General features: G+C 37.0%; 5 protein-coding genes and 1 long non-coding RNA gene across 10 annotated transcripts in view; 4 read left to right on the top strand and 2 right to left on the bottom strand.

The window, feature by feature from the left end:
* Positions 1–2,511, top strand: part of LOC108366759 (daple-like protein) — a 5,747-nt gene extending 3,236 nt beyond the window's left edge. For all 3 annotated transcript variants that reach the window (XM_017621222.1, XM_017621221.1, XM_017621220.1), the window contains one exon: positions 1,257–2,511. In XM_017621222.1, the coding sequence (XP_017476711.1) occupies positions 1,257–1,782 (526 nt within the window). In that variant the 3' untranslated portion in view covers positions 1,783–2,511. The remainder of the gene's footprint in view (positions 1–1,256) is intronic.
* Positions 2,512–2,528: 17 nt separating this feature from the next.
* Girdin (protein girdin) lies at positions 2,529–8,033 on the bottom strand. Its single transcript, XM_017621223.1, has 7 exons — positions 7,945–8,033; positions 6,315–6,731; positions 5,927–6,237; positions 4,979–5,060; positions 4,724–4,920; positions 4,382–4,667; positions 2,529–4,325 (listed from the first exon to the last, which is right to left on the bottom strand). Exons 1-7 carry the CDS (start codon positions 8,011–8,013, stop codon positions 2,649–2,651), a joined length of 3,039 nt encoding a protein of 1,012 aa, XP_017476712.1. The 5' UTR covers positions 8,014–8,033; the 3' UTR covers positions 2,529–2,648.
* On the top strand, positions 6,399–8,204 carry LOC108366762 (uncharacterized). Its single transcript, XR_001848151.1, has 2 exons — positions 6,399–6,696; positions 7,995–8,204. It is a non-coding gene; the product is annotated as an uncharacterized LOC108366762 (long non-coding RNA).
* Positions 8,205–10,399: 2,195 nt separating this feature from the next.
* Positions 10,400–12,989, top strand: IntS9 (integrator complex subunit 9). The gene is made up of 7 exons (XM_017621228.1): positions 10,400–10,589; positions 10,649–11,245; positions 11,321–11,567; positions 11,641–11,954; positions 12,051–12,153; positions 12,214–12,413; positions 12,473–12,989. Exons 1-7 carry the CDS (start codon positions 10,581–10,583, stop codon positions 12,968–12,970), a joined length of 1,968 nt encoding a protein of 655 aa, XP_017476717.1. The 5' UTR covers positions 10,400–10,580; the 3' UTR covers positions 12,971–12,989.
* IleRS-m (Isoleucyl-tRNA synthetase, mitochondrial) lies at positions 12,646–18,046 on the bottom strand. Of its 3 annotated transcripts, none has more exons than XM_017621225.1 (13): positions 17,779–18,004; positions 17,598–17,717; positions 17,368–17,536; positions 16,782–16,989; positions 16,237–16,723; positions 15,934–16,176; positions 15,696–15,862; positions 15,335–15,637; positions 14,069–14,185; positions 13,789–14,008; positions 13,490–13,724; positions 13,006–13,426; positions 12,646–12,946 (listed from the first exon to the last, which is right to left on the bottom strand). In XM_017621225.1, the coding sequence occupies exons 1-12, from the start codon at positions 17,929–17,931 to the stop codon at positions 13,014–13,016; spliced, it is 2,835 nt and encodes a 944-aa protein (XP_017476714.1). In that variant the 5' UTR covers positions 17,932–18,004; the 3' UTR covers positions 12,646–12,946; positions 13,006–13,013. The 3 variants fall into 3 exon arrangements, with proteins under 3 accessions (XP_017476714.1, XP_017476715.1, XP_017476713.1); XM_017621226.1 differs by lacking the exon at positions 12,646–12,946 and having other exon boundaries at positions 12,989–13,426; positions 17,779–17,836; positions 17,914–18,046; XM_017621224.1 differs by lacking the exon at positions 12,646–12,946 and having other exon boundaries at positions 12,989–13,426.
* A 227-nt stretch (positions 18,047–18,273) lies between these two features.
* Positions 18,274–19,729, top strand: LOC108366765 (UPF0544 protein C5orf45 homolog). The gene is made up of 2 exons (XM_017621229.1): positions 18,274–18,436; positions 19,155–19,729. Exons 1-2 carry the CDS (start codon positions 18,386–18,388, stop codon positions 19,611–19,613), a joined length of 510 nt encoding a protein of 169 aa, XP_017476718.1. The 5' UTR covers positions 18,274–18,385; the 3' UTR covers positions 19,614–19,729.
* Positions 19,730–23,245: the final 3,516 nt, after the last annotated feature.

Raw genomic sequence — 23,245 nt, forward strand, 5'->3', positions numbered from 1 at the left:
TCTTATTTATTTTATTTTTATTTTTATTTTACATATTAAATGTAAATGAAAAAAATTCATTTGAATTCAATCATAGAAGGAACAGTAAGACGAAAAAAGAATCGAGAGCGAGTTATTTTTGAAAGTCTTTTTTGCTCATGTCTAGGGAATTTTTCACGGCTTTCAAATGCCACTGACATAGCTTCTCTATGCTGTTCTAAAACTCGTTTGGACACGATAGCAAGCAATTGAACGAATCTTTCTGTTCCTTGTATGTGTGGAATTTTCGGATCAGGCAGCGGTGGATAATTGTTTTCTAGATATTATTCTAGATTGTCATAAGGAATACTTAAAGTAAATGGTGGTTCGAATATGACTGAATTATCATTCATGACAATCATATTCGTATAATCCGTGTTTTTTTCATTTACATTTCATATATTTTTATCTTTTAAGTTGAATTTTTGAATAAAAAAAATATATTAAAATAAGTAAAGAATTTGTTTTGTAAAATTCAGAGAACAAATGAAAAAGAAACGAATTTTTTGTCCTAAATTGAATAAAATCGATATAAGTTGTGCATGAATTCACCTTCCTTCTCCCTAATTTTCACGGCTGAATATTTTAGGCTATTTAAAAATTGAAATTGCATTATGAGAAAATCAAATTTTGTGGATTTTCGCAACAATGTTGTCGATTTTCGGAAAAAAGGCGTTAAAATTAAAAAAAAAATACGGAAGCTGCCTCTGTCGGCCCTCAAAAGAAAAAATTAATGCCAAAAATGGATTTCTCGACCCCAAAAATCCCCAGATTCACATTTTGGCTAGTTTCCAATACAGTTGTTTCAACAGGTGAGCCACTTTTTGAAAAAAAAAACTAGACAGAAAAAATCGCTGGCTCGAAATTCATTTTAGACCTATGGTTTCTTGGGCAAAAATGCTTGAAATGACCCAAATAAACATAATCGCGATGTGCCTCTGTTAATTTTTTTGGGCCCCTACAAATCGACCCGCCCTAATATGAATATATACATATATCGAAGTGTGTATTTAATCCTTTTCATAACGCAGCCAAAAAATAATTGATCGTATATTCTATGGCACATTAGAGATTAACAATAATGTGCTATTAATATAAATACTGCATACAAGCATTACACGTCGCATTAATACGTAAACCTCTCTAAAAGCCCTTTACCCGTATAACGCTTTTTTCGTTGTTGTAAAAATTTGAAAAGTGTTTAATATAAATATTTCCGTTTCTTTTCTCTTTAATAGTCTTGAAGCGCCAGATGTGACGGGTAGCAGCTTGACACTGGGTACAGCCGGTTCCCGACGCACAGTTTATTTAATTGATGAAAACCAAAAAATACCCGAAACATCAAATAGCAATAGTAGTGATGTAAGCATAGGCGGACGACTGTCGACATCGCATTCACCCTTGAATTCAAGCGCTTGCTCATCATCGACCACCTTAGGTGGAAGTGGCGCATGCATGGGCGCCGATATAGGAGTTGGTGTTGCTGAACCGCAGACACCTACAAATGCGACACCAGTACCAACGATAAACGAAAATCCAACAACATTCCTTATGTATAATCGCATTAATACGACGATTGGTAGTAGTGCTGGAACTGAGGGCAGCATAGCCGACGGTACATGTCGTGAGCCAACATTAACGCCAAACAATAATTCTACACCAGTGTCTGCGGCGTCAGCAACAGCGCAGCAGGATGATAAATTGCAGCGAAAACGCACAGAAGATAAAAGTAATAGTATTTGGTATGAATATGGATGTGTTTAGACAATAGCAATTTAATAATAGTTAGCTGTAAATGCATGTATGCTCATAAGTTTTTTATGAGTTAAGTGTATCGGCGATATACTAAATAGACTTATGATCTACATATCTTGTGCCTTCTGTTTCTTTTTGACTTTTTTGAAGCACAAAAGTTGCTTAATGCAATAACACCTACTGTCATCGAAATATATGCCCCAACTCGAATATTTAATCATTTAAAATTGTTTAAATGAATTTGCACATACTCCCCTATTGTAATTTTTTTTACGTCATGAAAGCCTCATTAAATTTAATAATTAATCAGTATGATTTTAATATATAGCTTTACTATTTTACTTATTGTCCTGCCTTTTAAGCGAGAGTATTAAATTTTTGTAAATGATCGAATTTTATTTAAGTTTACATTGAATTTCATAGGCACGGCACATTTCACTCATCTAAGCTGAGCTGAATCTCTCCAAATTAAATTCATTTGGGTATTCTCATTTCCCCATTTGATTCATACCATATTCAATGAATTTAGATGTTCGAAATTGTCATTATATCTACCCAAATACGGCCCCGCATAAAATTGTTGGCACAGAGAAATCTTCACAATATACATATGCAAAATTGTTTGCTTTTAAATTTTTAAGCGAATTTTTTATAAAAATAGAGTTTATACTACTACAACAATAAGATAAATTTATAAACTTTGTGAATAACTCAGAAAAATTCAAAAAATTAGCAACTTTCTAATACCAAAAGCGATTTTGCTTTGACCAGGGATTGAACCCAGGCCCTGCGGAGTGTAAACGCGCACTGCTTACGACTGTGCTACACACAGCGTCCGTGCGCTGAGCCGACATTAAGTGGAAGAAATGAAATAATCAACTTAAAAAATTACCCACCTGTATGTTTTTGTACTCATTCTTGAAGCGAAACAAATTTCGAAAATCGTCAGTCAGCTTTGAATGCTCTGTGCGCAGTATAGCTAGGTCATCTTCATAGGTCTTCATTGTTGAATTCTCCTTGGTCAAATCAACAATTCGCTTTTCTAAATTCGAAATGTGCTCGCGTAGCTCACGTGCCTCATTGCGTGAATCGCGTAACAGCAACTTCAGCTGTTCTTTGCCAGATGCAAGTGATTCATATTCAGCTGAAAGCTGATCGTGCAAAGTTCGCAAAGCCATCAAGTCGTGTTGTATATTCTTATTTTCTTGCTTAACCGACTCGCTTTGCTTCAACAAATGATCCTTGTCGGAGGCAAGTTGTGTGTTGGCCACTTGTAGTGCGACCAATTGAGTGTTGAGAGATGATATCTGTGAGCCTAGCGTTACCACATCTACATCGAGTCGTGCCTTTTCTGCTTCTAATTGAATATTGACAGTATGTAGCGCCGCATAACGTGTACTCAACTCATTGTGGCTCTCCACTAGCCTCCTTATTTCCATACGATCCTGTTGTTGATTTTTCGGTGAGCTTAGAATAACTTTGTGTTCGAAACTTAGCTCCTGTGGTTCATTACTGGGTGATAGTTCAATATTCTTCTCCACCGTGTAGATCTCTTTGCGATGGCATAGCACGCACATATCTGACTTGGCATTTTCGCTTTTACGTTGTTCCTTCGAAACATTTAACATAATTTCGCGCACAGTTTTGAATGTTTCGGGATTTCGTACCAATTTTTCGACGACAGTTTCCACATTCAAGTCGGCATTACTATCGGCTTGACTACTAGCGGTTAATCCGAGTTTTTCCAAGTTCTGACGCACCTTGTTGGTGGCCAATGTACCAGAAACTAAATCATTTCGAAGTGTTGCTATCGTTTCGTAGTCAATGTCGCGCTGTGAAACTAATTCCTGGTTTTGCTTTTCAAGCTCTGCGACTTTTTGTTGTGTCAGCTCTATCTCCGCCAATTCCTTTGTGAGACGATCAATCTCTTTCATCTTTGCTTCCAGCTTTGCTGTCGACTCATCAAGTTGCACTGATTTTTCTTCGCTATTTTCTTTCAACTTGGTGACCTCCTTCAAAAGGCTGTTATTCTCACGCTCACATGCACATAGCTTTGCCTCCAAATCGTACACCTTTTCTTTAACCTTACTCACTTCCTGAGAGCGCTCCTTCAGCTGTTGGATTTCCTTTGTACGTGAGTCCAGCAAACGATCCAAATCATCAGCACGACGCTGTATGCTTTCGTTTAGAGTTTGCAGACGTTGTTTCTCTTTGTTCAACGTTTCTACATGCTGATCTAAGTCCATTAACTTATTACGTTCCAATTCACGTTCTTGACTTTGACGTTCATACGATTTTTGCCGATCATCCATTGTGTCCTGCAGCTTTTTATTCTCTTCCAAAGCGCTTTTAAAGACATCTTCTAATGCGGAGTTTTGTTGCGTTAGGCGTTGGATATTTTCTTGCATTTGTTCAAGTTTTAAAGATAACTTCTTCTTGTCCTTCTCTAGTTCTAGTATTTTGTTGGTAGACTCGTGAAAGGAGTTCTCCCTTAGCTGATCCAACGCAGCAGCAAGTTGCTTATTTTTCAATTCCAATTTTAAAATTCTTGTCTGAAAAGGGAATAGCTTAGTACTAATAAACAAAAAGCGTAGGTATTGAATCGTACCTGCGCATCGTTGGTTAGTTGTTCTGATAAACTGTTATCGCCAGAGTTGCATTCATCCTCATTATCCGAAAAAGTGCTGTCAAGTCTTTGTGTGCTGTTTATGTTTTTCGCGACTAGTTGCAACTGGGTGTTTTCTTCCAACAATTCTTCCATCTTTGAACGGTCAACATCTCGTTCTAATGCCATATCGTTCAACTTTTGCTTGTATTTTATAATCTCCGATTCTAGTGTCATGACATGTTCAGAACGTTTCCTTGCCCGTTGTAGCTGGTCTTCCAACATTTCTCTACAAATAACGGAAGAAATAGTTTTTTTTTTTTGAACTTTGTGAGCTTCATTTACTTTGTTTCCAACAGCATTCGATTGTCTTCCCGTAATTCTTCTACACGTGTCTTATAAAAATCGGCGTCTGTTAGTTTTTCGCGAAATTTTTGCACTTCAATTTCCAAACGATCAGCACGCTCGGCACGTTCTCTTAGAACATCCACTTCATCACGGTAAGCGTATGCACGCTTTGCCTCAGCATACCATTCTTGACTCTTAAATTCAAAATGACATCAATAACATTTTGAAAATATGTTATTATTTTTTATTTACCTCTGCGCGCAGTTTTTCGTACTGAGCATTTTTATGCTCTAATTCTTCACGCAATTCGAGTTGGTTTTCAGCCTTTTCCTCTCTGAAAATAAAATAGTGTAAGTTAATTGGAAATATGTTATTATAATGTTAAAATAATTATATGAATCGAACTGCAGGTAATATATTGCAAACATCGTGCAAAGCTTAAGCCTAAACTTGACCATAATTTGAATAATACAGTGACACATTTTTTTTAATACATACTATTGCCGCTAAAGAAGTTTTACCTGCAAAAATTAATTGTAAATACCAGGGAACGTAACGGTTATGCTTTTTTTCAAAAAAGTCAAAAAATAATCGTTTGTATTTCACCGACATGTTTTCAGTCAAAAATAAAAGTTACAAATCGACTTTTATTTTTTCGGTCAAAAATAAAAGTTAAAATATGACTTATTTTTTCGGTCAAAAATAAAAGTTAACACTAGACTTCGAAAAGCATTTATAGAAATAGGCACCCATAAGGGGAAGCGCATTGATGTTGGATTACTGGGAGAGCAAAAAATTTATATATCCCCTATTAAGAGATCTCGCATGTATTATACATCAAGTGCCAGCGACACAAGTCAGTGTAGAACGCGCGTTCTTAGCACTAAGCTTATTCTTAGCGATTTGCGATACAATTTGTCGGAGCAGCAGTTGGCAGCTATACTATATACTAATTGTTAAATGGAATTCAGAATAATTCTTGTAAAAAGATGAACAACTTAAAGCTTAAGTTAAAGAAACAGAAAAAATAAAGTCAAATTTAAACTTTTATATTTGACAGAAAAAATAAAAGTCAAGTTTTAACTTTCACTTTTGACTGAAAAAATATCAGTCGAAAAATAACGGTTAATTGCTGACTTTTTTGAAAAAAGTAAAAAATAATTAAATAACTTTCTTTGGCTTCTAGTGGATATTGCTTACAGTTCTTGTCGTAATTTGCGAATTCTCGATTTCAAATCAGCTAGTTCTACTGCCATGTGATTATTTTCAGAATTGGCAGATGATGGACAAGATGTCGTAAGCGCGCCAGATAACGGTGATAGTGGATTACTCATTGTGCCCTCACCACACGCCGACATATTTAAATCAGATTCCGTGCACATAGATGCAATCCAACGCAAGTACATATTATCACGTTCCTTTGTCAAGCGCAGTATATGATTATACATGTTGGCGGGTGTGAGCAAATTTACAGATTCCTTTGTAAGCACAAGACTTTGATCCTCAGTCACCTATGAATAAAAATAAAACAATTGCAATTATGACTGTATTCTATATCTATTTAAATTAATGCACCAAATTTTCTTACTTGCTTAATCAATCCTACAATAGCATGTTGTGTTTCAACGTCTAGCATTTTTATGCGCCCAATAAAAATTTCACGATTAGGACACTGCACTGCAGCACCCAATAATAATGTTAGCATAATCTTCATTTGCTCTAGGCCCTGTTTGGATTCTGGATGGTAGCCTAGTATGTAGACATCGGGAAGCACGAGTATGGTGTGCTCGAGCTCTTCCTCGAAAAGAGATTTCAAGTTGCGTGCAATGCATTCAAAGTTCTTCGATCGTGCTATGCATAACGAAACCCCAACTAGATCGCGAATGTCTGTTGGATGATTTTGTGGTTCCGGGTCTATTTGTAGCCATACACTGTGTATAATGTTACCATCTAACAAGGACGAATAACCGGTGAGTAATTCTGGACGCGACAAACATGATTCCAACTGAAATATATAATAAATAAAAAGTGCCAAAAACTCTTATATTATCGATTATTCGAAAAAAAGTTATTTATTTAAATGTATATATGTATGTATATCCATATACATATATATTGCGTTCATTGATGCAAACAAAGTCCGCCCGTGCAAGAGCAGACAAACGCCTACCTTGTAAACTACCAGACTTGGCAATAGGCTTCCATATTTGGTAGCAAGACGGCTAATTATTATAATTTTATGCTAATTAGGTTTTAACAAACTATTATTTATGTATAATTAGTTCTAACAGAAATAAAGCAACATTTTGTATAATGCAATAGTGTTATGGTAGTACACTCATAATAATGTATGTGCATACCTATGTACATACAGTGGTCCACAAAATAATAGGAGTGCGTTATTTTGGTCAGTTTTTGCTATTTGTCTTTTGTTTATTTAATGTTTATTATTTTTATACAAAAGTCAAGCTGGGTATACAACAAACAACGAATAAATTCAGATTTCAACCTTTGTACAAAAATTATTAAAATTCTGTAAATTTTCACCAAAATATCAAACTTTTTAATCAGAATCTTCAGAGAAAATTCTGGTATGCAGTTTTATAGCCCATTCAATTCTAGTCTGAAGAAGTGCAAGTTTCAAGCTGCTAAAAAATTCCGTTGATTTTTGAGAATTTTTTCGGTTGAAGGTGTTTCACGTTTTTTCCATACAAAGTATGTTCGACAATTTTCTTTTATATGGGGACAGTGCCAGCAGAAAAAATTGCCAAAAATCAACGGAATTTTTTAGCAGCTTGAAACTTGCACTTCTTCAGACTAGAATTGAATGGGCTACAAAACTGCATACCAACATATTTTCTAAAGATTCTGGTTAAATAGTTTGAAATTTTGGTGAAAATTTGCAGAATTTTTATAATTTTTATACAAACTTGAAAATGTAAATTTATATGGTGTTTGTTGTATTACCAGCTAGGCTTTTACAAAAAAATACGAAACATTAAATAAACTAAAGACAAATAGCCAAAACAGGTTAAAATATCCCACTCCTATTATTTTGTGGACAACTGTAGGTAAATGATTATACATACATACATATGTACAGAAAATATATATATATATATATATATATAATAATATATTATATATTTAAATTTATTTATATCTATCTATTAATATCTATTTAAGTGTTTGGATAAAAACATTAGTTTTAAAATTACCCATGTAACCAAAGCTCCATTTATAAATTCATCAATTTCCATTGGTGTAGCTGTTCCAGCGTTAGCCATTTTTCAACTTTCACATATAAAGCTACAGACTCCAGAGTTGGCAGTTGAAGCTTGGAGATACGTAGTACACAATGGAAGCACGTTGGCTGTTTAATTTTCACTGGATCGCACAACTCCTCGTTTGAATAAAAATGTACTCAATTAGCTTTTATTCATTACAACAGCATGCAATAAAGAAATTTGTTTTTATACTTATATGTATTTCTCTACACTTAAACACAATGCAGCTGCAAAAAACCAGTACAAAACAGTGCATTTTTCGGATTGTAAAATGTTCATGATGAAGTTCGTTTAGTCCAAAACATTTTCATTTGATAAAAATTTGCAAAAATACTTTTTATTCATTCCTTGAGCAATTTTACTATTTCTTTTCACCGATTTTAGAGCAAAAAATGGCTATCCTTTGCCCACGGCTAAATGCAAAAAGCAACAATACTTCTCATGTAGAGGGTTGCCACAGCAAAAAATTAAGGCTGCATATTGTTATGTTTACGTCTTTGGATGTTTTCGTACGTTACAGCGAACATTCCGTTATGATTAAGCTGATGCCCAACACTGCGAAAACTGCAACTCACAGCAAACATTGCATCACATCCTCAACGATTGCCCTCTATACGGAGAATTAAAACAAACATACTCGACTTACAGAACATTTCGGAAATATTCGCCATTCCCACCAGCACAAACATTGAAAAAATCGCAAGATTCGTTAAGCTATTTATTTGACCATTTAACCACCACGTAAAACATACACAAATATAAACACAACTCATTCCTGCAACCTAGATCTGATGGCCCCGGTAGCCAAAGCTCATATGAACTATTAGTTCAGATATTCATATCAGCACTAAAAATAATAATAATTAGCTGATGCCAAATAAAACTTTGTGGCTTTGCGTGACATTTATAACTTCGTCAGCAAAGCACCAGACGCAAAAGGGTGGAATACGATCCAAATATCGCGATCCGTATTGATGGTGTGACAGGCGCCTAAATATTTTGAAATCCATCAATATGGATCACGATCCAAATATCGCGATCTGTTTTGATGGCGTGACAGGCGTCAAACGTCTGACGATCTGGCAGCTTGCGGTTATGGAATATTTATCTATCTGTCTAAACTTTGACAAGTTCATTAAATGCTGTGTTTTCGCAGGCAATGATCGGGATCCACATAAGAAATTTGCACGCAAATGCAACGAAATGATCCCTGATAGAGACCTGGATCAATTTATGATCCGCCATTTTTGGTTTGTGTCACTGATAATATGGCAGTACGACTTGGTAGCATTGACAAATGAATGTGTGCACGAACATATATTCTGCCATTGCTTCTTTTAACTCGCTGCAAATAAATTGCATACCCTGCAAAAATCGTTGGATCATGTATTCTATTTGTGGTAAATTGGAGTACTTACAAAAGTGTTCCTCTGTCATGCTGTAGCAGACCAACTGGTGTCTCTGCGCTAGCTCATTGTTTGTTATCCGATCACTGCTCGTGTTTTAACGAAACTTGATTGAAGTGAGCATTTGAAAGCACTGTAGCTGAACGTGTAGAGATGCTCGCTGTTAGTTCTTAGCTCCCAGCATGTTCGGGTTCGAATACANCTTTTAACTCGCTGCAAATAAATTGCATACCCTGCAAAAATCGTTGGATCATGTAGTCTATTTGTGGTAAATTGGAGTACTTACAAAAGTGTTCCTCTGTCATGCTGTAGCAGACCAACTGGTGTCTCTGCGCTAGCTCATTGTTTGTTATCCGATCACTGCTCGTGTTTTAACGAAACTTGATTGAAGTGAGCATTTGAAAGCACTGTAGCTGAACGTGTAGAGATGCTCGCTGTTAGTTCTTAGCTCCCAGCATGTTCGGGTTCGAATACAGTCAGAGGCAACATATAGGCTGCATTTCTTTATTCATTTTGAACGTTTGGAATAAAATTTTTTGTTTACTTATTCTTTAGAACGTTCCTGATGATATGTTAACGTATATTCCAAACGCATTCTGTTTATTCCGGCTGTGAATTGGGATTATCCGGAATGTATAAAGAAATGCAGCCATAATTTTTAATTTTTGTCTTGGTTTTTATTAATTTCGAAAAAGTATTTGAGAAGTGAAGAACAAAAGCGTGTACAAACGAAAAAATATAGCAACAATGCCATTGTTAATATGTTGGAGTAGTTTTGTGCTACTCTGATGTAATGCGGGGATGGAGTATATGGTCCTGCCCTAGGACATCGCAATGTTAATTGGACCATATTTTTTATATGAATTGTGGTTAATTTTGGAGTACTCCTTGGTCCTTAGGGAGTACTCTTTACACGCATGCATGGAGTAGTCGCGATTTTTGCAGGGTAATAGTGAATATTATTTTGCTTAAATGTACCCTTCCCCATTTAGTGAGTTCATTTTTATAATTTCGTCTTCATCGTGCTAGTAGTATAAAATTAGTGCTGCCAACTCCAATAATATCCAGACCGTTTCGGACCCAAATAAACACAACTAAAGATACTTTCCACACACCTGAAAGTCGGTAAATCAACGAGTTGATTGTATCAAAATAAACAAAATGCGACTTGTAAGTAAAAATTAATAAACAATTATTAAAAAATTAAAATTAACATTTTGTCACTATAGTATTGCTTAAGCAACGATTTGGCAAAACATTGTTATGTTATTACATTCAAGGGACTCCGTATTATGCTAGACTGTGGCCTCACAGAGCAGACGGTGCTCAACTTTTTGCCACTTCCATTTGTGCAGAGCGTGAAATTATCAAACCTCCCAAATTGGATAATAAACCGCGAACATGATCCCCAAATGGACGGCGAACTAAAGGAGTGCTGCGGTCGAGTTTTTGTTGACTCTGCGCCTGAGTTTACCCTACCCATGGATAAGATGGTCGATTTTAGTGAGATTGATGTGATATTAATATCTAACTATCTGAATATGCTGGCGCTGCCCTATGTAACGGAGCACACTGGTTTTAAAGGAAAAGTGTACGCAACAGAGCCCACATTGCAGATCGGCCGTTTCTTCCTAGAAGAGCTAGTGGAGTACATTGAAGTTGCGCCTAAGGCGAGCACGGCACATTTGTGGAAAGACGTTTTACATTTATTGCCTAGTCCAATAAGTGAGGCGTTTCGGCCAAAAAAATGGAAAACTATATTTAGTTTGAAGGATGTGCATAACAGCCTTGCTCGTGTAACCATTATGGGTTACGATGAAAAACTGGTAAAAGATTTTGATAATAATTTCATATAAATAACTAAATCTAAAAATATTTTCTTATTTCTCTTTTATTTTAAGGATATATTGGGTGCTTTTATAGCAACGCCAGTCAGTTCAGGATATTGCTTAGGCTCGAGTAATTGGGTGCTGAGCACGGCACACGAAAAAATCTGTTACGTTAGTGGGTCATCAACACTAACCACCCATCCACGCCCTATTAATCAATCTGCACTTAAACACGCAGATGTGTTAATAATGACAGGCCTAACACAGGCCCCTACTGTTAATCCAGATACGAAGTTGGGCGAACTATGCATGAACGTCGGTAAGTAAACGCACCATTAGGTAAAAAGATTAATGCACATATTTAATTTCTCTTTATCGTAATTTTATTATAGCACTAACTATACGTAATAATGGATCTGCATTGATACCCTGTTACCCTTCTGGCGTGGTGTATGATCTTTTTGAGTGTCTTACGCAGAATTTGGAAAACGCAGGTCTCAATAATGTGCCCATGTTCTTCATTTCTCCAGTAGCAGATAGCTCGTTAGCATATTCAAATATTTTGGCTGAATGGCTGAGTTCAGCAAAACAAAATAAAGTCTACCTGCCCGATGACCCCTTTCCACATGCCTTTTATTTGCGTAATTCAAAATTGAAACATTATAAACATGTGTTTTCGGACGGATTCAGCAAAGATTTTCGACAGGTATGTTAAGTTAAAAGACGCACGTGAACCTTAGAAAACGTTGCATTGCATTATTTTTTTTTTAAGTTTCTTGCTTAAACTTTTCTGTCTTTTTAGCCATGTGTTGTGTTTTGTGGACATCCAAGCTTGCGATTCGGCGATGCTGTTCATTTTATAGAGATGTGGGGCAATAATGTCAACAATTCAATTATCTTTACAGGTAATTTCATAATACATAAGAAAACTACAATAAACAAGTAATATATACATTTTATTGTAGAACCCGATTTCCCATATCTTCAAGTTTTAGCGCCATTCCAACCATTGGCTATGAAAGCGTTTTATTGTCCCATAGATACATCGTTAAATTATCAACAGGCGAATAAATTGATTAAAGAGCTTAAGCCTAATGTTTTGGTGATACCGGAAGCCTACACCAAACCACATCCAAATGCCCCGAATCTATTTATCGAGCAACCAGTAAGTACGTGTTTAATTAAGAAAATGAAGCTGTTTTAAAAATTGGTTTTACATTTAAGGATAAAAAGATTATAACTTTCAAATGTGGTGAAATCATTCGTTTGCCATTGAAGCGCAAACTCGATCGTGTATTTATAACTTATGATATGGCGCAAAAAATTGTGCCTCGAGATGTGGGTAACGGCGTGGCCGTATCCACTATCACTGGCATTCTTGAAGTCAAGGATAAGGTGCACAATATACAACCATGCACGGAAACAACAGATGATAAGCCGAGTAGCAGTAAAATGCCTCCCCCAAGCAGAGAGGATGTGCTCAAGAATATGAAGTACGAGTATGGTACCTTAGATGTAGAAATGCTTAAAAAACGTCTAATGCAAGACGGCATTACAAATATTAAAATGGAACGCGCTGGCAATACAATAACGCTGCATTTGGTCAATGAGGATACAACCATTAGGTTTGATGATAACGAGACGCACATAATTTGTGGCGGGAAACAGTCTTTACGCCGTAAGCTCCGCGACTCAGTACTAAAATGTTTACAAAGCTTTTAAATAGAGGCTAAGTATAAAAAAAAATGTATACATACCACATGATTTATTTACCAGACAAAACTTGCGCGCAGCGTGCGCAAACGCAATCGGTACTTTCCACTGCGAAACGTCTACAGCGCGCACATAGATTTAATTCTAACTTTTGTATTTTAACATTACATGCGTCATCCATGTTGGATGGTTGCAGCGTTACGGTTTGAACTTGCAGTAATTCGCAGAGTTCAGAGCTGTACACAGGAACTCCCACTTCTTGTTGCAACGCCATAAGTAGCTGCATTTGCTTATTGTTTTTGTTAATTTCGATTTCTACTGCTAAATTAAATGAATTTGTTCTGCCAGCCTGCTGATTAATTAAACGTTTAACCTCGAGTGCAGCATTTATAGCCTTTTCAGCATTAGAATCCTTCCAGGCTGGGCTTGCGTTAAAATTTTGTTGATGAAACGCACTTTTAGGGTCTGCAAGAAGGGAGAGTATGTCAGTCTAAAAACGTTGCAACTACCTTTATTTATTTATTTTACCATAATAGTGCCAACTTTCCTCCACCATAAAGGGTGCAATGGGCCACAGAGTACTACAAAGTATTTTATAGCAGTTAAGTAACGTGTAACGTATATTACGCAAGTCCGTCTCGTCGCCACAGTAGAGACGATCCTTAATTGTATGTACATAAATGGCTGAAATTTCATTTGCGGTAAAGTTTTGCACGCTGGTCACCACACGATTGTATTCGCAGGCATCATATAATTGCCGTATCTAACCGCAAGTAAGATTTTAAAGCCATACAAGACAAAAAAAAAAAATAATCAACAATATTTACCTCATTTTCATATTCCACCAAAGCGCTTAAAATATAACGGTTTAAGTGGATGCTTCTGCTATCAATTCCATTTTGAATTTCTTCTGATATCTCACCGATTACACCATTTAAATATCGTAAAATAGCACGTATTTTGCTAACGTTGTGCGCCGCTTGCTGCAACAACTTATCACTTACGGTTATCGACATATTTTGTGCGCCATGCGAAGCCACCCACCACCTAAGAATTTCAAGTGAAAAGTAAACTTCGAGCAGGGATATTTGGCATATAATTTTGTACCTTAATGCGTCGACACCATATTCCTTAATGATATCATTTGGCGATATTACATTGCCAAGGGATTTCGACATTTTGTGGCCCTTTTCGTCCACCGTGAAACCATGCACAAAGATTGACCTAAAAATTAGATATGCATTTTAATTTGGAATAAAGAAATAATATAGAAATCCAACTAGCAATTAACAGAGGGATGGAACGACTAGACTGTGGACATTGTTTCTCTTGTATTTATATCAAGGTCATCTGACTGCGGACTTGCAAGAAGCATATTTTCGCGAACCAGTCATTTGATCAATAAAAGTCCACAGAGATGGGCGGAATATATTCGGGAAAGTTTGCCTACTGGTGTCAAAAGACTCGCCCTCCTTTGGAGACTGCTTGTCGTTGAAGTTCAGAAAACGCTAACGGACATGGGGATTTCGTGCACAAGCTATGAGGACGATCCACGACAGTCCGAAGCTGAACTGCCAAGAGAGACCAGGTGCACCCTAGCACAACTCCGTTCTGTGTGGTGCCACAGATTAAACAGCTATCCCTCCCGGCTGAACCCAGAAGTGGCAGACACATGCCCTGCATGCAGGCAAGGTCCACACAACACCCAACACCTCTTCGCTTGCGCCTCTAGCCCCACGACCCTGACACCAGAAGCATTATGGACCGCGCCTATAGAAGCCGCCCGCTTTCTCGGCCTCAGGCTTGTCGAGTCAGAGGACGAAGACAACCCTTGACGAAACCCCGGGGGGGTTGAGTACTGCTGCTACAACAACAACCCACGACAGTCGGGTCTACGTAACCGGAACGAGCTAGATTTATATTTGGCCAAGGACTGTCACACCAGCAGCACTCCCCAAAAACTCTTTGGGGAACTTGTATGCTGCTACAACAACAACGACACAGTCATTATAGCAAGAGGAGAGTACGAGAACGATTTTTGCAACATATTTAAGCAGAAGAGTACTAAGGATGAAAATGTTGTGTGCGGGTGTGGGCCACTGCAAAAACACAGCAAAAGCAGCTATCGTTCCATTCACTAGAAAATAACCATACTTGAATGAAATATTGCTCAAAGCCAAACTCTCTAGATGTCGTGACGACTAAATCCAGTGCTAAAAATGCTCTAATGATATGAAAACTTGGGAGTTACAGTGGTCGGATACTTCTACTTGAAGTGATGGCCGGTAATGATTTGCTCGCCAATGTGTAACAGAATATGTGCCAATGATAAAAGAGTATAATTTATCAGCTTATTATCTTCAGACTACTTACTTGTAGGGTGCCCGATTTCTGGCCGCAATACTTGTCAGAAGCGATGACTGAAACCAGCCGCTAAACTGATCATATCCTTCAAGATAGACATCAGCAACTTTTTCCCCTTGGAGCACACTTGACCATGTACTACCGGAATCAAACCATATATCAAATATGTCTACACTTTTTTCCAAATCAGTAGCACTTTTATTGAATTGATCCAAAACGTGCGCAGGTAATATTTCTTCGACACTTTTTGACCACCAGAAATCAATACTACCTTCCTTTTCTATGAGCTCGCAGATATGATCGATTAAAGTGCTGTGAGAGATTGCAAATGTTAGAACCTGGTAAATATTTCCCCTTTTCAATACTCAACTTATTAAGGTAAATTCGTTTCGTGCCGCGCTCGTAAAAAACTGGTATCGGCACGCCCCAAACGCGTTGGCGTGATATACACCAATATGGACGCTTGCGCAATTGTGCCATCAGCGCTTTTCTACTCGCATCTGCTTGTACACGTGGATAAACACTTATTTTGCTTATCTAAAGGAAAAACGAAGAGACATACATACATATAAATAACAACAAGTAATTTGTATTTGAAAGTATTTCACCTCTTCAATAGCTCGATCTTTTAGTTTTTCAGTATTCATAAACCATTGCTCGCTGGCACGTATAATCACAGGTTTTTTAGTACGCCAATCAATGGGATACGAATGTGTAAGCTTGCCTGCATATATCACCTCTGTTGCAATATTTTCTAACACTAATTCATCAGCTTCCCCAAGCACACTTTTCCCCTTCAAAAAGCCAGGGGCGTCCGAAGAATATACACCATCTTCGTTAACGTAGCATTTCTTATGGTATTAAGGATACAATTAAATAACTTTTAAGCATTTATCTTTTGCGATACTAACCACTGGCAACTTTTTTTCGAGACCAATCAAAAAATCTTCAAATCCATGCGCTGGTGCAGTATGCACAAAACCTGTACCTTTCGAATCTTGCACATGCTCAGCTGCGAAAAATGGTAAATTCTTCTGCTCTCCGAAAAATAGGTGTTGGTATGTACATGAAGATAGTTCCGTACCCCCTAAAATTTGAACTCGCTTGTACGGAATGCCCGTAGTTTCTTCAAAGTTTGGCAATAAACTTGTGGCAATAATATATAGGTCATTGCCGAAAGTAGGCAATTTAAGAACACTGTATTCAAGGGTTGAATTATAGCAAATTGCTTGATTGCTTGGCAGTGTCCATGGCGTTGTGGTCCAAATTAAAGCATATATATTACTTTTTTCTGTCCACGTCAAACTTTTTGGTTTGTTTGATAGTAGAAATCGTACGTATAATGATGGACTGACAAAATTTGTATCATACTCCAGTTCTGCTTCAGCTAGAGCTGTTCTGAAAATTATATACGCTAATGCTTAGTTCAATGCAATATAACGAAAGAAGAAAATACCTCGATGACGGCGACCAATAGACCGGTTTTAAGTCCCGGTAAACCAATCCACGTTCATAGAAATCCATAAACATTTTTAATTGATTTATTATAAAATCCGGCTGCAGTGTGAGATATACGCTTTTCTCATTTACCCAGTCACTTAAAATACCCCAAGAACAGAATTCGTCCTTTTGACGGAACATTGCCTTTAAAGCGAAATCGCGCGCTTAAAATAGATAATTTTAATTTTTAAACGGAAAACTGTTCACTTAAAGTACAAAATCGCGTATCAAGATAATCGGCTCTATTTTTCCCCAATATGTTTTTGTTTTGCATTTCAAATTATGGGAACGATTTGTTCACATGGAATTGGCGATAGGGCTGAATGGCGGATGTGAGATGGAGCAAGTTGTAAAAAGTCTTATTTGAAAACGTTTCTTGTTATATAAAACGATAATTTGGTACGAATGGATAAGGCTTGATGCCAAGAGCTTCCGGAGAGTAAATCTCTGGCACAAATGCCACATGGTTTTAAAGAATGACAATACGCACAGATGTACTTAAAACGACGATAAAGATAAAAAAAATGTTTTAAAATATTTACATTTGCATCGTATGCTCAGCGCATCTTGAGCTTTGGTTTTCATATTTTTATCTTCCTTCCAAGCTGTTGCTTTTAATTCAATGGGCAGGCCATGGCAATCCCAACCAGGTTTGTAATGGACTTTTTGGCCTCTAACCACATGCTGACGAATAGTGATATCCTTAAGAATCTGTACTAAATGGCATCTTACGAGTTTCCGTAATTAAATAACCAAGTATATATTTTCTAACCTTATTTACAGCGTGACCCATATGCAGGTCGCCATTTGCATATGGAGGGCCATCGTGTAGGACAAACGTTGGCTCATGATTATGCTGCTGTTGGTAGCAATAGGCTTCGGAAAATACCCCCTGCACCAAGTAGATAATTACAAACTTTTAATTACATTGCTAAATTGTATAAAGTATTTACCGCAACCAATTGACGCTCTATTTCCAAACGTTTCGCTGCACTAAGACGGTTAGGAAATCTAGTTTTTGGTAAATTAATTGTATCTGTATATTTGATAGGTGGCTTTGTAACTTGTTTTATTGAAAAATATCTTACAGAACGAGAATAAAACATTTTGTTTTGCTTAAAGATATGTATACATATACATACATATGTATAAATGTAACCGAAGCAGTTGGAGATGTGTTTCGGCTAATCAGCTGCGAATTCACTTATAAAAGCCTTTGCCACTATCGTATGATAAATATCGATAATTGAAACAGTTATCATGCATAGTTTGGCCAATTGATTTAAATTTATGTGAGAATTAAGGAACTAATCGCTTTTCGCATATATAAAAAGCTATTTGGAAGATAATTTTACGTGCGTGGCACAGGCTGAACATCGTAACCTCCTTTTGAAATATATCAGTTTGACAGACCTTGCGAAATAGATATATTGCCACTTGTGGCTGATTTTTAGTCAGTAATCGGTGCTAAATATCGAGTCATTGTGTATACGTCTATTTCTATATCGAGTAAAAAAAAATCACCCGCGCGGTTTAAAAGAAGAGGAAAATAGGGGCGAAATGCCGCAGGAAATAAGAGTTGTACAATGCTTTGAATGCAAAATCTACCAGGTATAAATAATCTTTTAACGATATATCGCACGTTTAATAATATAGATAACTACATATTTCAAAATTTTAATTTTGTGGAAAAAGGCAAACGAAGTTTGATCAATTCATACAGTTCGTACACGAAAAGACAGCGCCTGTGTGGGCACCGGGGACTTGTAGGACACAGTGGACGAAGCTACAGACATGCCAAAACAAAGCACTGCGGAAAGCCACCGGATGCTTTCTGATGTCGACACAACATCATCCACACGACGAGGCCCAAATGTTTCCCGTTAGGGAGCATAAGACAATGCTCTGCAAGCAGTTCCTAGTAGCGTGTCACCGACGTGGGCACCCGAACAGACACTTACTTGCTGCGGAAACCTCGCCAAGGCACGTCAGAAGGCATACATACATGCGAACTGTCGAAGGACGAAATCCAGAGGTTCATAAAACAACCTCTAGAGCCGAAAGCATCCTGACAGGCCATAAACAGCATTCGCATGGAATCAGTACTGACCCCCGTTGATTGTCGACCTGTGAATGCCGTTTTGGCAACACAATCACCAGACGTGGACAATACAGGGCTTCGTCTGCCTCGGGGAAACTCGGGCCACAACACAAAAACGTAAATTTTTTAATTATTTCTCCATGTTATTAAACATGCGATATCATATATACTTACATATGTATGTATGTATGTAAATTATTATTTGCTGATATGGTTTTATATCTCAAGGTCGACTTGGTAAAAAAGGCAAAAAAATGGACGTGCAAAGTCTGTAATGCCAAGCAGAATTTACAGCATGAGCTATTCCGCGGAAGTGGGCCAGAATGTCGTGCGCGCGTGCAGGAGCTAAATAAGCAACGTGAGATGAATGCACTCAATAATGATAATTTTGCGTTAGAAGTCATGGAAAATCTTGATGTAGCGATGTCTTTAGAGCAGCAACCAAAGTCAAGCAAACTTGAAAGCAATACCCTTGTCAGTAAATGGTCGAATTTCGTTGACGAAAGGAGTGAAAAATCAGCCACTCTGATAAGTAGCGATAAACATAAACAAGAAATGGATAACCTATTTTGCTTTCAAAACACCCAAAAGTGGGCAGCGTCGAAATCTGACCCATCAACAAGAAACACAATGCGTTCCTCACTAGAAAATTGTGTTAACGAAAGCAAATGGGACGCATATATATGAAGTCTAAAATGAAAGGGCGAATACTAGAGAATTCATTCGACTAACCTTAAATATTTGGAACATTTGCCATCGTTTTAAATATACACACCATATTTTAATATGTTATGATGAATATATGACAAGTTTTTTTTTTCTATGCAGAATTGGATATGTGTTTTTTTTATTTTAAAAAATTTTTGGCGTTTCACTCATTCTTCAAAAGCACAACAAGACCAAACTACAGGTCCAATCCCGTATTCCTCGGACAAAAACTGTCAAAAAATAAAAATTTCCTCAGAGCGAGGACTTTGAAATTTCAAAGATATGATTAGGCACTGAAAATGTCCTTTTAAAATTTTGTCCTTGAGTATCCTTGCAAATTTACAGTTTTTGAAAAAATATAGGTTAACATTGAAAACTACGGGATCGCTTCTAGTTTGAAAATGGTAACTTCTGTCAACTTCAACAAAACCTCCAAATTTTGGCTGTAAATGTTTGCTTATTTTGTATGTGAACACACTCAGCTCACACATGTAAATAACCAAAAATACTTGCAAATTTATTAAAATCCACTTAAACAAATAGTTAAATACTTTTCAATATGAATTACCAGAGTGCACTTTTCTTTCGTTTACAATTTCGTTGCCGAAAACACTGATTGTTTGGCACATTTATCAGAATTTAACAGCAAAAAATCTTCGGACTAAAATTGCTAACTTTTGACTGAGAGAGGACCTTATTTACTCTCTTTTTTGTCCTCTCAATAGTCGGACAACCGAGTACGGAATCGATTTCAAGTAAAATCTGACTAATTCTGACTAGTCCGGACTCGTACGGAATCGCAACTTAAGATAGAGATCTTTCCCGGCAGGACTGCATAACGTTCTCTAGAATCAGCGGGGACAACTCTCTTCTCAACCAAACACCAGTACACTAAACGCGAATCATTTTCCTGCTCATCCGGCCTTACAACGTTGACCGTTGAACATCGTGTTGTACTGTCCCACCTCTAACATGCCTATTCAGCGATAGTAACTAAAATTTTGTTACCGGTAAATAAAGTTCCTGGTAATTTTTAAACCCTTTTCGCATTCTGCGCACTGGTAGATTGTGTTACCATCTCATAAACAGGTAACAAAATATTGCCCCATGAAGTATGCAACACCAGAGTTTATACAAAATTTCATAGCTGAATTGCTGAATAGTTTAAATTGTTACTAAGGTACTTAGAATTGCGGTTACAAGAAGGACAACATCACCGAAAACAAAAGAATGCTATACAGCCAAATATGTCTATCCCGCACCATGCAGTATTTTACAAATTCATTTGTAAAATATGGCCCTTATCATGAGCTGCATTCGATTTTCGATCTTCGCTGGCTATCGAAGATCGAAAGTGAAATTCGTATTATGAGCTATGCAAGCGTGTCGAAATTTTCGTTGAGTATCGAATTTTCTGTCGAACAGAATTTTGCTTTCGATGGTTTAGCGAAGTGTTAGAAAATTGTGAAAAATGTATGATTTTGTATATGTTTTCTTACATTTTGGCGGCTAGACATTAATTTTAAACAATTTTTATTAATTTCATGCAGTTCTAACATCTTGAATACTAAACACAAGCTCGAAAGGCTGGTTTTACTTGTGAAAGAAAATCCCAATACTCTGTTGGCACGATCTCTGAGAACAAAATCGTAGCGCTGTTGATAGTTTTAAAATATTTTAAATAGATTTGGCTCACAAACGCCTCTTTAGATGGTCGGAACTTTTTAATGAATCTGTAGACAAATTTCTTAAATATATTTTATATCAAAATATATTCGAAAGACTAATAAACTTAAATGTTTAAGAGAACATTTGCTACTCCTGGCCAGTTTACTAAGCTCTCATCCTCTGACGAATCGTTGAACCAGAACTCGTTGTACTCATTTTACCACGTTTTTATAAAATTGCTTTCTTTTTTACTTCATTTTTATTAGAACAAATTTGCATAAATATGTATAAGCACACTATTTAGTTTGCTCGATTTGTAAACAAAGCTTCTCAGCGGTGAAAAATATACTATTGTGAACAACCTAAACGAGCGAAATTCACAATAGCGCTATTCTTCATCGAATGAGCGCCATAATACCAAATGAAAATTCGTTCCCTCAGCACTTTCGACCACAGTCGAAAATCGAATGCAACTCATAATAGGGGCCAATGTTTTTAGCTGCTCTCTCCGCCCATCGCTGATTTAGGGTGGTATTATCACTTGCGAAGCGAATGATTTTGGCGAAGCGAACGGTTTGGCGAAGCGAATTAAAAAGGAAAGAAGGGATTAAAAGTGTTCGCTATGCAAAGAACTTGCACAAGCTGGTAAAAGCGAACACTCTTAATGCATATTTAAATTGCGTTCGCCAATCCATTCGCTTCGCCAAACCGTTCGCTCCGCCAAATTCATTCGCTTCGCAAGTGATAATACCGCCCACTCGGGGGTAACAACCCTCCCCCTTTTGTCCGACCCGTTGACGACGATTCAGGTACAAGCCGATTTAATCATTTATGTAGTGCTGCTAAAACATCTCCCCCTGTTTGGAAATGCATCAATGCCAAACATCAGTTTGGGTGCGTTCAGAAATGCATCAAGCCAAAGCATCAGTCTCTTTTATTTCTAAACTATAACTGATAGAAATGCCAAACATACGCAACCACGGTTAAAAGCCGAATTGTAACATAGTTGCGTAAATAAGAAACTTCTCTCTATTATAGTTGCCGTCATCAACGTGGTCGGACCAAAGTGGAGGGGTATCATCTGAATTTAGAAATTAGAGATTGCTGCTTTGGATTGATTCATTACCGAACCTGGGGGTCTCTTAGATCTTCATCTATACTAGAGGCCTGCACGAGTGAATCCGGCATCGTATGAGTACGTGTACTAGTAATTTTTTTATGAGTACAGCGATCCTTTTTTGGAATCATGATCGTAAACGTCTTATATGAAAATGATGATATGAAAAAAATGTCCGTTTGCTACCAAGTAAAACGATGCTTTGCCTACGATGCCAAATTTAAATTCAAGTATTCGCATCGTTTCTATTCATACTCGGCATTATTAACTGGTTATATTTTTACTTACTCGTGCAGGTCTCTAATCTATACCCACTTGTGAGAGTTTATTTATGTAATAAGTTAATAGTAAACAAATATTCTGCCTCATCTCGAATTCCATGCAAACAATTATTTCCGAAAATTTTAAAGAAAAACAAAAACAATTTTTTCTAATTTGGCGATAAGACTGATTTTTAAACAAGCCTTCTGAATATGGACCTCCTCTTCCTGCGCCACCTATTCACATAAGTATATATTGGCTGACTTCCAAAACGTACCAATACAATCTGTGGACACCGTTCTACTGCGGTATTTAAGCTGCGAAACATTGCATATTTTGAATATTCAATAACGCTGTTCAGAATTTTATGGAAATGGTCTTAGATTTGCAGTTGGAATTACATTTGCTAATTNTTTGTATATGCAGAGCTGCGAAACATTGCATATTTTGAATATTCAATAACGCTGTTCAGGATTTTATGGAAATGGTCTTAGATTTGCAGTTGGAATTACATTTGCTAATTTTATGCTTGCTGCATGGAAACCGTGTGCATTTTATTGTTGTG

This window comes from Rhagoletis zephyria, unplaced genomic scaffold (genome assembly GCF_001687245.7).
Source record: "Rhagoletis zephyria isolate East Lansing unplaced genomic scaffold, Rhagoletis_zephyria_1.1 Rzeph_scaffold_02394, whole genome shotgun sequence".
Lineage (NCBI taxonomy): Eukaryota > Metazoa > Arthropoda > Insecta > Diptera > Tephritidae > Rhagoletis > Rhagoletis zephyria.